The 15,252-nt window shown below is 33.7% G+C and overlaps 1 protein-coding gene across 3 annotated transcripts in view; it reads left to right on the plus strand.

The window, feature by feature from the left end:
• Window positions 1-6,147: 6,147 nt before the first annotated feature.
• The window catches only part of LOC138704806 (uncharacterized), a 180,492-nt gene continuing 171,387 nt past the window's right edge, over window positions 6,148-15,252 (plus strand). For all 3 annotated transcript variants that reach the window (XM_069833082.1, XM_069833099.1, XM_069833091.1), the window contains exon 1: window positions 6,148-6,775. In XM_069833082.1, the coding sequence (XP_069689183.1) occupies window positions 6,641-6,775 (135 nt within the window). In that variant the 5' untranslated portion in view covers window positions 6,148-6,640. The remainder of the gene's footprint in view (window positions 6,776-15,252) is intronic.

Raw genomic sequence — 15,252 nt, forward strand, 5'->3', positions numbered from 1 at the left:
AATAACTGAAAATCTGAGGGTGCTGCTGAAAAATGGGTTCCATTTTTGGATTCAGCATGGCAAATGTGGATAGTAGCAATGTTTCATTTCGGCACAATTTTCAAGGTTAAAATTTGTTGACTAGAGTAATAATAATAATAATAATAATAATAATAATAAATTATTATATTATATTATATTATATTATATTATATTATATTATATTATATTATATTATATTATATTATATTATATCATTATTATTAATTTTATTTTATTATTAATGTGTGGATCAGAATCTCTGTCTCTAGAATGAACGAACCTTACAATCTCATTAAATAATTCTATTGAACTACATAAACAGTGATAAAAAACTTAAAATGTAAAAAATCGTCATTTTATTGCAGAGTTCTATAAACCAACACGAAAAACGTAATATCTCACTCTTAAAATAACACTGTCGTAAGTACCAAAATTTGTTGTTTAGCCAACTGTCCGAAGACAGATCTGAATCTCACAAGTTATATCAACAAGGCACCACTTATAGGCAACTAGGCCAGGAATAATGATGTAGGGTGGCCAGTTCCTTTCCCCCTCCATTGCATAAATCGCCGATTAGTTACCATAGCCTACTACACTAATCAGACTTCAGATGCATACAAACAAGTTCTTCCTCTGACACATATCGTCAAGTGAGATGTAGACTACTGCTTGATAATACATGTACAGATACGAAATTAAAATTTGGAGCGAGTCCTGATGGGAGTCCACATGCATGTAGGCAACAATTTCGCACAACGATCCACAAGTAGCGTATATACAGAGTTTCTTATTTACTCCACATGAGCAGTGTGTTGTAAGCGAAACTTATGCAATAAGGGAGCTCCAAATTTTATTTTCGATTTTTTCCAACGCTCTTTTACTAATTGAGCCGTTCAGAGCAGAAGTGGTGTAAGTAAAAAATGGGTAATGAGGGTTAAAGTAAAGATTCTCTAAAATACAGCGCAAAGTAGCAATTAATATTCAATTTATTTAAACTATTAGTAGTCAGTGGATAGCAAAAAGGACATATTAATTGCTACTTTGCGCTGTATTTTACAGAATTTTTACTTTAAACTTCATTGCCCAATTTTGAATTATACCACTTTTACTCTGAACGGCTCAATTGGAGGTATGAAATGTTTATTTTTTTTATTTTATTTTATTGGGTTATTTTACGACGCTGTATCAACATCTAAGTTATTTAGCGTCTGAATGAACTGAAGGTGATAATGCCATTGAAATGAGTCCGGGGTCCAGCACCGAAAGTTACCCAGCATTTGCTCCATTAGGTTGAGGGAAAACTCCGGAAAAAACCTCAACCAGGTAACTTGCTCCGACCGGGATTCGAACCCGGGCCACCTGGTTTCGCGGCCAGATGCGCTAACCGTTACTCCACAGGTGTGGACAGGTATGAAATTCTAATAATAAAATAGTAATAATGCCAGGTTTTTGTACCCACTTATTAAAATATTTTTACTGCAATATTTTACTGGGAAATACCATTAAATTACGATTTTCAAATTACGACACTATTTTATTGGAAGTGCGATATCTGTCTGAACCTCAATCAGAAGCATACCAAAAGTTAGTTTTGAGTAAATGCAAGATTAACATTTCAAAGTCGTATGAAAACTCAGGCTTACCAAGTATCAGTATGAGTTCTGCAGACTTTACCCTTGAACTTAGGGATACGATAGTTCTACTGTTTGACAGAGAATTAAATCTAAAATCTTTTAAGGACACTCTACTTAGAAATGTTTTTTATTGAACAGAACTAGACTTTTGCGGAAGTCTGTAAATAGTCTTAAAGGACCAAGTTGTCATTTGTTTCTCTCTCCTGTCTCTCCTGTTTTTTTCCTATTTATTATCTTGATATATTACTTAATCATTTATATCTGTATGCCATTTAGTACGATTTTGTTTTTCAACTTTTTATGTCTTGTAATCCATATGTATTTTCCTATTAGTATATTAACATATTGTCCCACGCCGTGGCGTCGTGGTCTAAGGCATCCTGCCTGGGACTTGCGTTACGGAATGCGCGCTGGTTCGAGTCCTCATGGGGGGAAGAAATTTTCCCATGAAATTTCGGCCAGTGTATGGGACCGGTGCCCACCCAGCATCATAATGCACATGGGGAGCTACGATAGGTAGCGAAATCCGGCTACGTAAACCAGCTATAACGGCTGGGGGTCTCATCGTGCTAACCACACGATACCTCCATCCTGGTTGGATGATCGTCCACTTCTGCTTTGGCATGTGGGCGTGAGGCCAGCAGCCGGCTGTTCGGTCTTGGCCCCTCGTGGGCTGTAGCGCCACGGATTATTATTATTATTATTATTATTATTATTATTATTATTATATTAACATACTATATCTCAAATGAATTAATCATCGAATTTATCTCGAGCAGTTTATGTCTTATAAATTGTGTGTGTGTGTGTATATATATATATATATATATATATATATATATATATATATTTATATCCATCTTATATTATGTAACTGATTTTCATTATATGTAATTTTCTACTTTATTTTTTATTCTCCTTATATTATGTAACTGATCTTGACTATTGTTATTTTCTACTATATGAAATTTCTAAGGTATCTTCTTTTATGTTGTTTTGTAATCTATCACATAATTTTGTATTTCATGTACATTATTGAAACGTGGTTGAGTGTAAGAGAAGGCCTTATGGCCTTAACTCTGCCAGGCAAAATGAAACTACTAGGCCTACTACTAAATAAAGATTGTAAATCTACCTGTAACTCAAAATTCAATTTCGGAAGTTACGACAGTATTATTCTAGAGGTAACTGCAACAGGAAGTTTGGTGATTTAATGTCGTAAATCGTGTTTTAGTGTGATGAAAATACGTTTAGGGGATCATAGATATAGAGATCAGGTAGGAAGTTATAGAATTGAAAAAAAAAAGTTGGGAAATTAAAAAGTGGCTAGTTAATAAATATAGTTACCGATTGAAGTTTACTGTAAAGAAGTAAATCTTCGAAAGTGATGTAGTGAAGTTATGAAAGATGATCTTAGTGATAGTATTTACAATTTTCTATGTTTTTTTTTTCTGAGTGTTGATTGTGGTTAATAAATTAATGATCAGACTAAAGTGAACTAGATAGGCTACTCATGTCAAGATTTAATAAGATTATAATGACGTGTATTAGGTAGAAAAAAGATCCCAATGAGTATAACCGGGTGGAGTGTTACGAGTTAGATGTAATGTAGAAAGACGAAATTATGTATAAATTTTAGTTAGCAAGATTAGAATTTTGAAAGGAACGTAAGTGTGTAACGAACAGATGGTGGACATTTAAGATCATTAAGAAGAAATTGACTGTTTGTAGTTGGGTTAATAGCGAGAGTAGATGCGTTATTAGTTTAACAGGCTGTCGAGATTGCATGCTAATTGTAGTTATATTAATAGATAGTTATGGTGAAACCCGTATACATAAGTTGTGGTACACCATAACTAATATAAATGTTGATGACAAATAAATAATATTCTAGAGGTGCGATATACAAAATCAAATAACAGAATCTACCAGCGCGCTGCTTTAGCATTTGCCGCTTCATTTCCAAGATGTTACCGCGATATAATTTTCACGATTTGCCGTAAATATAAAAAAAGTGCTTTCCATACTACATCCGTTAAACAGCATTCGAAAATTCCTCCCGCTATCACTCAAGAAAATACTAGTGGAAACACTAGTAATGCCCCACTTCGATTATTGTGATTCTCTACTGACCGACCTCAATGTCAACCAGTCGCAAAGATTACAACGTGTTCATAATTCTTGTGTTCGCTTCGTCTGCGATGTCCGTCGCGCTGACCACATTACCCCATCCTTCCAAACTCTAAACTGGCTACGGCTTAACGAACGTAGAAATTTTCATTCTCTTGTTCTCCTTTTCCAAGTCCTTCACACTTCTACACCTACCTACCTTGCCTCCCGTTTCAGTTACCTGTCATCATATCATAATCTCTTCACACGCACGCAAAATAGCCTCATACTATCCATACCAACACATAAGACTTCATCGTATTCATCATCATACACAATCTCGCTTTCGCGCTAGTAGAATACCCTACCCAGTGACATCAGAGACTGTCGGAATTTAGTAGCGTTCAAAAGCAAACTTATTAAGCATTTTCTTACTGATTAGAGTAGGTTTAATTTTTACTTAGTTAATAATAAATTTTCTCTCTTCTTAATTTTTACAATGAACTGTCTAGCTTTTATTAGTCTGTTAATTCTTTTAGTACTTTGATTTTTATTGTATTTGTAAATTCAATATTAATTGTAATTATAATTTTTTTATTTATTTTATTTAAATTTAAATATACAGAATAAAGAATATAATTACAAAACAAACAAGAGAAATAGAAATAAAATAATACAAGCCATATAAAAAGAAGATACAGTAGTATTAACAAAATTTGAGACCGAATGAGCAGCGCTCGTGCTCGGTCGCAGTTCAGATATAATATTAAAATAAAAAATAATAATAATAAAAATAAATAAGTAAAATAAAAGAGGAACTAAAATATAATTACAGCGGCAATGGAATTATATACTATAATATTAACACTAGAGAAGAATAATATCGCACGTGAAAAGTAGGACTAATATATATATATTTCAAAATTATAGAATACAAATATAATATAGGTTGATTAATTCATACACATAGGCTACAAATTTATTTAATCAAATTGAAGATATTAACACGTTTCTAATTTTCTTGTTATATGTTAGTGGGTTACATGTTAGAAGTTCTGGGTGTAATTTAGTTAAAGCATTGTACAACCGAGGGCCAAAATTTATGCTATGCTTTAGACCAGCAGATGTGAGACATTTAGGTTCTGCTAATGTTGAATTAATATTTCGTCTTGTGTCATAATTGTGTGTCTGTAATACAAACTTATTACGATTTTTATGATAAAATTTTAACAGCGTATACTTATAAATTTGTTCAATATTAAATACATTAAATTCAGAATAAATTAATTTAGTTGGATAATCGAAACGTTTCTTCAAACAAATTTTAATTATTCGTTTTTGTAATAAATTTAACGGACTAAGATTAATTAATTAACAATTATACCATATTGAATGATAGACTGAATAATGGCCAAATAAACATTTCTTAGAACTCTAATAGGTAAGTAGCATCGAAGATTAACGAATTTATAAATTGTTTTACGAAGCCTCTTACAAAGATAAGTAATGTGATGAGACCATTTTAAATTCTGATCAATAATGATACCCAGATATTTGACGTACGTGGCTTCTTTCAAAGGTGTACATTTACAACTTTTGGGATCTAAACAATTTTCACTGTGTATTATTAGTCTATAATTATCGCTAAATTTTAAATTTTGAACACTGGCAGCTGTTAACGAAAAAGGAACTAAAGTTGATTTAGATATATTTAAAGAAAGGAAGTTGGAATTAAGCCATTTTTTAACAAAATAAATAAATAAAATAAATAAAAATATCTCTGATGCTATAGAATTGAACGCTAAGAAGGCCTCAGAGCCGCTCTACAAGTTATAACTAAACTGCGGAAGTTCATGCAAATGCATACTTTTACCGAATATTTTTGCCATAAATGCATATTAAATAAAAGGAGACGTACGTAAGCAATTTTATGTTCCAATTCATTCTCTGCGCCGTGCATCTTCAGGACTCTCACAATTCCACAGCAGACCGCGCTACATAGTTAAGATATAAACAACGAGAGCTCTCAATTACTTATCAAAGTCATTATTAAATCAATTGGAATTATATTGTAAACTTAACAAACGCCTTCTAGTAAGCAAGAGAAAAGAAAAGAAGTGTTCTGCATTCCATTCTCCTTTCGGAATGCCAAAGATGATTAAAAAGCAAGGAAAAGAAAATACTAAACCAAAACGAGTTTGGTTATTTTTCTGCCACACGAGTCAGTGCGCCCGATGCTACAGCATGCATCTAAGGTCAATGCCAATGAACTTGGGATCCGCCACTAGGAGCGTTACCGTCGTTATGTAGCAGAAGACACCTCGATGTCTCGCATCTTGATTGGTTGAAGAACGGACGAGTAACTATGGTTAGGTGCGGGGAAGCTGCTGCATAAGCAATAGTTAGCGGCCAAGAATGGCCTCACTCCTCTCACGCTGTACCTGTCAGCAATAATATTACAGGCAGGTAGAGGGGAAAAAGCTGCTTCGAGATTCTATGCGTACGCATTTCGTGGTAAAGCACATGTAACCGAATGAGCTTATGTTTAAATTAAACTGCACTTGTGGTGAACATTTCGTGGCCGTGCTCAGTAATAATAAACTTTATATTTTTAGATATCTTATTCAGACTGACTTACATCATTATAATATTTTTCTTAAACACAAAGAACAACAAAAAGACTGTTAATTTATTTATAAAACCCACAGAGAAAACCTTGTACTACAATTAAATAACTATCAAAACAGTGATTTTATAAAATACTTATTGACAGTTGCGTGCCCGTGTGATGTACAATAAGACAAAACATGTAGTGTGGCACTCCTATAGCGTCACGTTTACTTTTGCGATGGTGGAGTGAAGTTTTTCTACTTTTAATGATTTCCGCACGTGGGAGAAATATGGAGACGATCTTCAGCAGCCGTCGGAATGCCACTCGGCGTTCAACAATGACAACTTCCGGCAGTGTCTACCAGGCAACACCGTACGGAACTCCCCCTCTAGGAAGGCAGGTCAGTTTGCAATTCAGCATGTTTTTTTATTCGAATTGGTATTTTAACATTTGTACAGTCTTCGAATTGCGCGTATAGATCTCTTGCAGCTGCATTACCATATAACCCTAATGAAATATATTACACAATGCATATAAAATAAACATTATTTTGGAATGAAATGAAAATATTCTCGAAGACTTTTCAGATCGTCTCTCATAATTAGCACTTTAATTTATGCTAAATCTCTGGAAAAATTTCGAAATATTGCTTTAGGACTCATTGCAATATTTTTCATATCCTGGTCTTATATTGTGTTACAACGACATAATAATGTGAAAAACAATATTGTTTTACCTGCCCATGAACTTTTAGTGAAAAATAAAATAAAATAAAATCTGCAAAATCTATGAGGGAACACTCGTATACTCTTTAAACCTGTACTAATGACTTTTCCAACAATTTAAATTACTGTATTTAATCATTTATTTAATTGATTTATTTTTATTGGCACAGTTAAGGCCTTGGGCCTTCTTTTCCACTCAACCAGTATAAAAATACATAGCAAATATTATACGTAACAGCAATACAGAAAACAATGTAATAATAATAATAATAATAATAATAATAATAATAATAATAATACTTATTTACTTACTTACGGCTTTTAAGGAACCCGGAGGTTCATTGCCGCCCTCACATAAGCCCGCCATCGATTCCTATCCTGAGCAAAATTAATCCAGTCCCTACCATCATATCCCACCTCCTTGAAATCCATTTTAATATTATCCTCCCATCTATGTACGTCTCTGCATCCCCAAAGGTCTTATTCCCTCCGGCCTCCCAACTAACACTGTATTCATTTCTGGATTCGTCCATACGTGCTATATATGTAATAATAATAATAATAATAATAATAATAATAATAATAATAATAATAATAATAATAATAATAATAATAATAATATTAATAGTCGTAATAATAGTGAGAGCAAAATGTAGGCTACATATGTTTAGATGCATGTAATTCTAAGAACTAAACAATTACAATTTATTGTTAAGTAAGATAATTTGGTTAAAGGAATCATTAACAAAATGAAAGAAAATTGATACATTAAAAATAGAAATATATTCTACAAAAGTAATATTTGAAGGAAGAGAGACGAAAACGTGTACTTTCGACAATCAGCTTTTGAAAGTAATCAATGTCTGACAGCCCCTCTACACTATGTACATTTAAATACGCTATTTTTAGTATTTACACTGTCATAAAGAATGTAAGTTTACGTTGATCAAACATATACACCATTATGCATTATTCACAAAATAAGTAGGCTATAGTATTGTTAAATACATTAAATAAATTGCATTACAATACAAAACATTGTAGATAAAAGTGTAAATAATGTGTGATAGATGTACCGTACATATATCTATATTATATATGATGGTGTAAATAATAAATATACCGTATTCTAGTGTACATATTCTAAATAATTTAAATTGTATATATTAGTGTAATTGTTAAAGCAGTCCATGTTTTGTTCTGCCGAACTTAACCAGCACCCAGTCAAGTCCTTCGCTTGCATACTGTACATGTACGCGCGTAGTCCCCTAGTAGTCACGTAGTAAAAACTCCAGCAGGCTAATACTTAACCTTGCAGCATGATGGGACAAAATACGGTCCCTAGTTACGAATCACTGGTGCATTGGGTATTAGGATCAACTCACAAGGGTCACAACTTTGCGATTATTTTGCAGTGTGTGTGTGTGTGTGTGTGTGTGTGTGTGTATGTGCTGTAGGCGGAATAGACCACACACGGGCTTCTTTTTTTGTGGTCGCTTGAAGTCTATATCGACAACAGCCAACCACACCGCAAGCTTGCTATTTGCCAAGAAAGCGTCTGTCGTTTCCAAGGATACGGGTGTAAAGCGTCTGTCGTTTCCAAGGATACGGTGTCGGCGGCGAGTGGTTGGCGCGTGGTCGGCGTGAGTTGCGCTCGACCACAATTCTGTGGTTGTTCTGTGGGCGATACCGACCACTCACGTCGACAATGACTTCAGTTTGTGGTCCATGTGAGTTACCATAATCTGTTTCCACACTAATTCCTGACCGCCCACAAGTGGACCACGTTTTGTGGTTGTGCTGTGGTCCGTGTGAGTTGAGCCTTACTCATGCTTGAGTAATTAATTGTCCATTGGTCGTCATATTAGTAGGTACAATGCGGTGGCAATATAGCTTTTGATTGAATGGTAGGGATAACGGGAGATATTGAGAAAAATTTTTGGCTTACGTATTGATACCGGAATTTCAAGCTCATGTTTAGGAATGGTCACTTCGACTAACGGTGACCATTTTACATTCGTTTCTACTTGTTATTTATTATTTATTCATTTACTTAGTTATTTATTCATTTAGTTATTTATTTACTTATTTATTTATTTATTCATTTATTTATTTATTTACTTATTAATTAATTAATTTATTTATTTATTCATTTATTAATTTATTCATTTATTTATTCATTTATTCATTTAGTTTTTATTTATTTATTCAATTATTTATTTATTTAATTATTCATTTATTCATTGATTTATTTATTCATTCATTTATTTATTTATTTATTTAGTTATTTATATATTTAGTTATTTATTTATTTATTTATTTATTTATTTATTCAATTATTCATTTATTCAATTATTCATTTATTCAATTATTCAATTATTCATTTATTCAATTATTCAATTATTCATTTATTCAATTATTCAATTATTCATTTATTCAATTATTCATTTATTTATTTAGTTATTTATTCATTTATTAATTTATTCATTTAGTTGTTTATTCATTTATTCAGCTGTTCATTCATTCATTCATTTATTCATTTATTCAGTTATTCATTCATTCATTCATTCACTCATTCATTCATTCATTTATATATTTATTTATAAGCTCTTTTAATAATATGACCTATTTTCTATATATTAAACATTTTGAAGCAAGTCAGAAAATAGCGTACCCGGAAAGTGGCTCTGATCATTTTCTTCATCATCGCTTGTTTCAAGGCTTGGGCTCTGGCAGGTTACGTCTCCGTTAGGATACTGAGCCACATAAGCATATTTATAAATATGGCATGTCGCAACGGTAACTAAAGCGAATACATCTGACTCTTGATGGAAGATGAATAGCCCTATCACTTTTCCACGGCAGCAATTGAATGGGTCCGTGCTCCGAAGTTATAGCGGATTATATCTTGCAACGGTACCAATATTCGCTTAGCTGAAAATGTAATAATTCTCATACAGAACTGAGTGGAAATACTACTGCGGGACATTACGTATGTTTTCAGCAACTCCATTTGAAGACTATTAAAATATTACAGATATAAATTAATAGTGACGAAAATTATATATTGCGCGCTTATATATATATATATATATATATATATATATATATATATATATATATATATATATTTTGTATGGTATGAGTCAGGGTTGCCTGAATTTCCCAGGATTGTTCTGGATTTTAATGGTGTGTCCTGTGTACTGGCTTTAGTTATATTTACCCCGGAATATGAGAAAGATTGAACAAATATAATTTATTGCTCATTTTTGTAAAATTATTTTTAAAAAATTCTTATTTATTTTTTCAAAACCCTGTCCAACAAATGTTCAACATTGTTGTCAACGCCGCCTGGCACCTCCTACCGGGTTGTATTGAAATAAAAACTATAATATTATAGTACGTAGGTATTAGGTAGCTTATTATACAGTATTTTTTATTCTTTACTCTCTTTGGAAGTCTGTTTATTATTGACAAGATTTAAACACTGTATCATGCATTTTTATGTAAAGTCCAGGCTGTAATATGATATTATTTTTCCAGGTTTTATCAATAATATAATTCAAAGAAAACTTCATAATCCAACAAAAATGTAACAAAATTAAAAAGTTTAGGCCTTATACAAGGTGTTGGTGTTTGATTGAACAAATTTTAGTAGGATGTTCTTAGTATGAAATAGAATAATAGCTCTGATAACATATTTTCCTAAGATGCATAGTTCAACCAATAAGAAATAAATTGAGTGGACAGTTTCGTTGCCGAAGTTTTCATATCTCTTTAAAATTTGAAGGTTTACTATATATTAAAAAGCTGAACAATTTATGTTTTTGTCTTTTTTTTTTTTTTTTTTTTTTTTTTGCATAAAAGGAACCGTATATTCACAAATTAATGCCACGTACAATACTAATAGTTAGTTACATGGAATGTACAGATAATAAAATTTGAGTATTAATTTGTGAATAAACGGTTCACTTTATGCAAAAAAAAAAAAAAGACAAAGAGATAAATTGATATCTATCGCGATATTCATAGTAAACCTTACAATTTTAATGAGAGATGAAAACGTCGGCAACGAAACTTTCCACACAATTTATTTTTTATTGGTTAAACTATCGTTGTAGGAAAATATTTCATTAGAAGTATTGGTTCTATTTCATACAGAGAACCTCATGTTAAAATTTGTGCACTCAAACTCCTAACACTCTGTATAATTAGTTGAAATACATAAAACTGATAAAGCATTTATTAATTCATTCATATTATTCTGCCCAAGGGCAGGTCTTTCACTGCAAACCAAGTATTCTCCAGTCTTTCCTATTTTCTGCCTTCCTTTTAGTTTCCTCATATGATCCATATATCTTAATGTCGTCTATGATCTGATACCTTCTTCTACCCTGAACTCTTTTCCCGTTCACCATTCCTTCCAGTGCATCCTTCAGTAGGCAATTTCTTCTCAACCAGTGACCTAACCAATTCCTTTTCCTCTTTCTGATCAGTTTCAGTATCATTCTTTCTTCATGTACTCTTTCCAACACAGCTTCGTTTCTTACTCTGTCTGTCCATTTCACACGCTCCATTCTTCTCCAAATTCAAATTTTAAATGTTTCTAGTCGCTTCTCTTCACTTCGTCGTAATGTCCATGTTTCTGACCCATACAATGCCACACACCACATACTTAACTAGTCTCTTCCTTAGTTCTTTCTCCAGGGGTCCGCAGAAGATGGTCCTTTTTCTATTGAAAGCTTCCTTTGCCATTGCTATCCTCCTTTTGACTTCTTGGCAGCAGCTCATGTTACTGCTTATAGTACACCCGAAGTATCTGAAGCTGTCCACTTGATCTATTGCCTCATTTAGAATTCGTAAGTTTACCTTCTTTACTTTCCTTCCTATGACTATCGTCTTCGTCTTGTTGGCATTTATTTTCATTCCATACTGCTCACAGCTGTCATTTAGCTCCAGTAGCATATCCCTTAGAATCATCTCCTCTTCTGCTAACAACGCCATATTATCAGAAAATCTTATGCACTTCAGTTATTCACTAAATCCCCCAAGTAGATGTTGAACAGAGTAGGTGATAAAAGGGCATCTTTCTTCGTCGTACTCCTTTCCCTATTTCAAATCCTTCTAACATTTCTTCTCGTATAGAAAATTATAAAATCTGTTGTATTACAAATAAAATTAATTCAACTGTGTAGTTACATCAAGGTACGTAGTATCATCATCTGTTCTGAATTCCTGACTAGAGAATCTGGCAATCCTGGTATGAGTATAGGTCTATGCAAGTGATTTTTTTCATTTGCCTGAACTTGGAAGCAAGTTAAATCACTTCTTTGTGTCTCCTTTTACAAAATCTGTAGAATGAATATGCAATCCATGCTAATGCGTGGCAAAGGTACGAATTTTGTTCTGAATCACACCATGCAGGTATCCAAAATGTAAAAAATGGAAGTCTAAAATTGTATGAAATAATTTTGTGCTGTTAAACAGGTTGATACATCGATGTGGTGGCTTCTTGTTGCCAAGGTCGCTCGCTCATGAGCCATCCTCATCATTGTTATAGCCTCGGTGTACTGTGCAACGTATCGCGTAACACGTACTGCGCTCAGCGACCCTGAACCAATAGGAAAGTGACCGACAGGCTGGAATTGGTTTTGACGCGCACTAAATATTCATCGAATAAACTATAGGCCAGCTCTGAATATCTGTGTGCGCCATACAAATTGTACGGGAATTGTCAACAGGTGTATTGAAATGTTTTATACATTTTTTTAGATTACTTTGTTCACATACTTGGTCTTTATCGCTCTTTTACTTTTAGATGGTTACATGGTTGGACTCTTATATAGCGGAACAGCACGATGGCGGTGTTAATCAATTCAGCGTAACTGACTACACGCCTTGGATGGAACTGGAATCCACGACCGTGAGGTTCCCACGCAAAGGCAGGACTGATCTTGAGTTCAAAACGCATACCGAAGCTAGAGTACAAGACTGAGTGAAGAAAAATTGACGGACACTCACTCCACCATCTGATTCTTTGACTAAAATCATTCTTCTTCTCTTTCACTTTATGGATTGAGCAATAAAATCTGTTCCAGTCTCATTCTTTCCCTATTTTCCAAGATCAATCTTGACATTATCTTCGTCTAGATTTGTTTAGTTACTCTATTACCTTTTATTCTCTGGACATACTCAAGCTATCTGTTTTTATAAGGGGCTAACTTCTAGGCCTACTTCATCTCTAATATTCCGATTTTTATGTCGTCTAATGTGGTACAGTATCTTAAAACATAAGAATACAACACAAATGCAAGAACACAAAAAATACATCACACTAACATACGAAAACAAAAACACAAGATTGCAACAAACAATACTCTACAAAAACATCTCAACACACAAACAATACAAACAAGCAAATACAACCACACAGGCGTATACAAACTCAAACGCAACACCTGTAACAACTTCTACATAGGACAGATAGGCAGATCATTTCAAACATGTTACAAAGAACACATCACAGCCATAACAAAATTACAAAACACATCCACATATGCAGAACACATCACAAATGCTAACCACACCTACAGTAACATAAACACAGACATGGAAATTCTACATATTGAACCAAAAAGCCAGAAACTAAACACACTTGAACAATACGAAATATATAAACACACAAAAACACATCCAAATGAAATTCTCAACACAACTCAGTTTCAGAACACACACTCTTTGACTCCACATTACACTACACAAACATACCCCCACAGAAAACACAAACAAAAGACGCCAAGACCAGCACCAACCAGTTCTGAAGATGTCCAATAACAGGCTGAAACTAGTTAACCAGGTACTGTAATATTTAACACGCCAAAGATATGTAATTCATATTCCGAAATTTATTTATTTTTCCTGAAGTATCACTTCTGCACAGTTTTAGTCGGAACGAAGCCTTGCAATGATGGTCAATTCATCATGAGATAATTAATATTCTAAGACTGCATAGAGAATCTCAACTTATTCTTAATTAGAGTAATCGAACTGAAACCTTTTCTACAACAAACTGTGCAGCTTGGAAAATACACAAATAGGAGAGTATAGATGAGTAGTCGAGACCTGGCATGTGAGCAGTTTGTTTCATAATGGTTAATATTATACGAATCTACTAACACGGCAGTTCATCAGATTAAAACCTAACTTCCCCTACCATACCCATTGATGATATAGACACGGTACATGATGAAGTCACAGGACAGGTCTTGCCTCCTTTGCTATGACTCTCCTAAAAGTGGAAACGTAATGAATTAATAATAAAATATTACAACTTATAATATAATATAATATAAATGTCGCTCTTTTAAGTTATAGCACTGCCATTTGTGACACACATGTACAAATTATTCTCTGAGTTTGCGAGATTACATTTTTCTTGTACTGTACTTAACTGATCGTCATTCACCCATATGAAGTCCGTTGTGTAGACCAACGTACAGATAGAGTCGTTACCCAGGGTGCGCCATAGGAGGCTGGTCTACGCTATACCCTCATGAGCTTGGACAGACGATCGCAGTATTCCAGGCTAAATGTCAGTCGAAGTACCCACTAACTTCTCTATAATAGAACAGCGTGATCTCAAAACTCTCTGTCCATTTGGACATTTTTATGATTTGTACATATATTATTATATTTGAGACCTCTATCACTATATTTTAAGCTTGTTTTCTTCCAAAACAACATCAATTCTTGTCCAAACGTTTGTGTTATTGTGCATGTCACTTGTAAACTCGCTCAGTCGGTAGAACAGTGGATAAAAAAACTTGCCAATTCCCTTCATAAAAATGGACTTAACGCGCTTTATCATACTCTTCAATTACGAATCGATCAATCACGGCAATTGAATCGAGGTTTAGCAGACACAACCCCAGACCGAGTGCCACAGTGGAAAATTAGGACTCTCATTGCATTCGTTGCCTCGTTGCTGATCTCTCCAGGCATGACTTTCCTGGAATATCTTGGCCTTGGACTGTGGATAATTCCAGACCTGAAGTGAAGGCACCGGTCCTAGCGGAATTCATTATCCCTGATTTTGACGTACGTAGGCAAAGATTTAGCCTCGAGCCCTGGCAACCGATAATATGATACACTA

This window comes from Periplaneta americana, chromosome 1, assembly GCF_040183065.1.
Source record: "Periplaneta americana isolate PAMFEO1 chromosome 1, P.americana_PAMFEO1_priV1, whole genome shotgun sequence".
Classification (NCBI taxonomy): Eukaryota; Metazoa; Arthropoda; class Insecta; order Blattodea; family Blattidae; genus Periplaneta; species Periplaneta americana.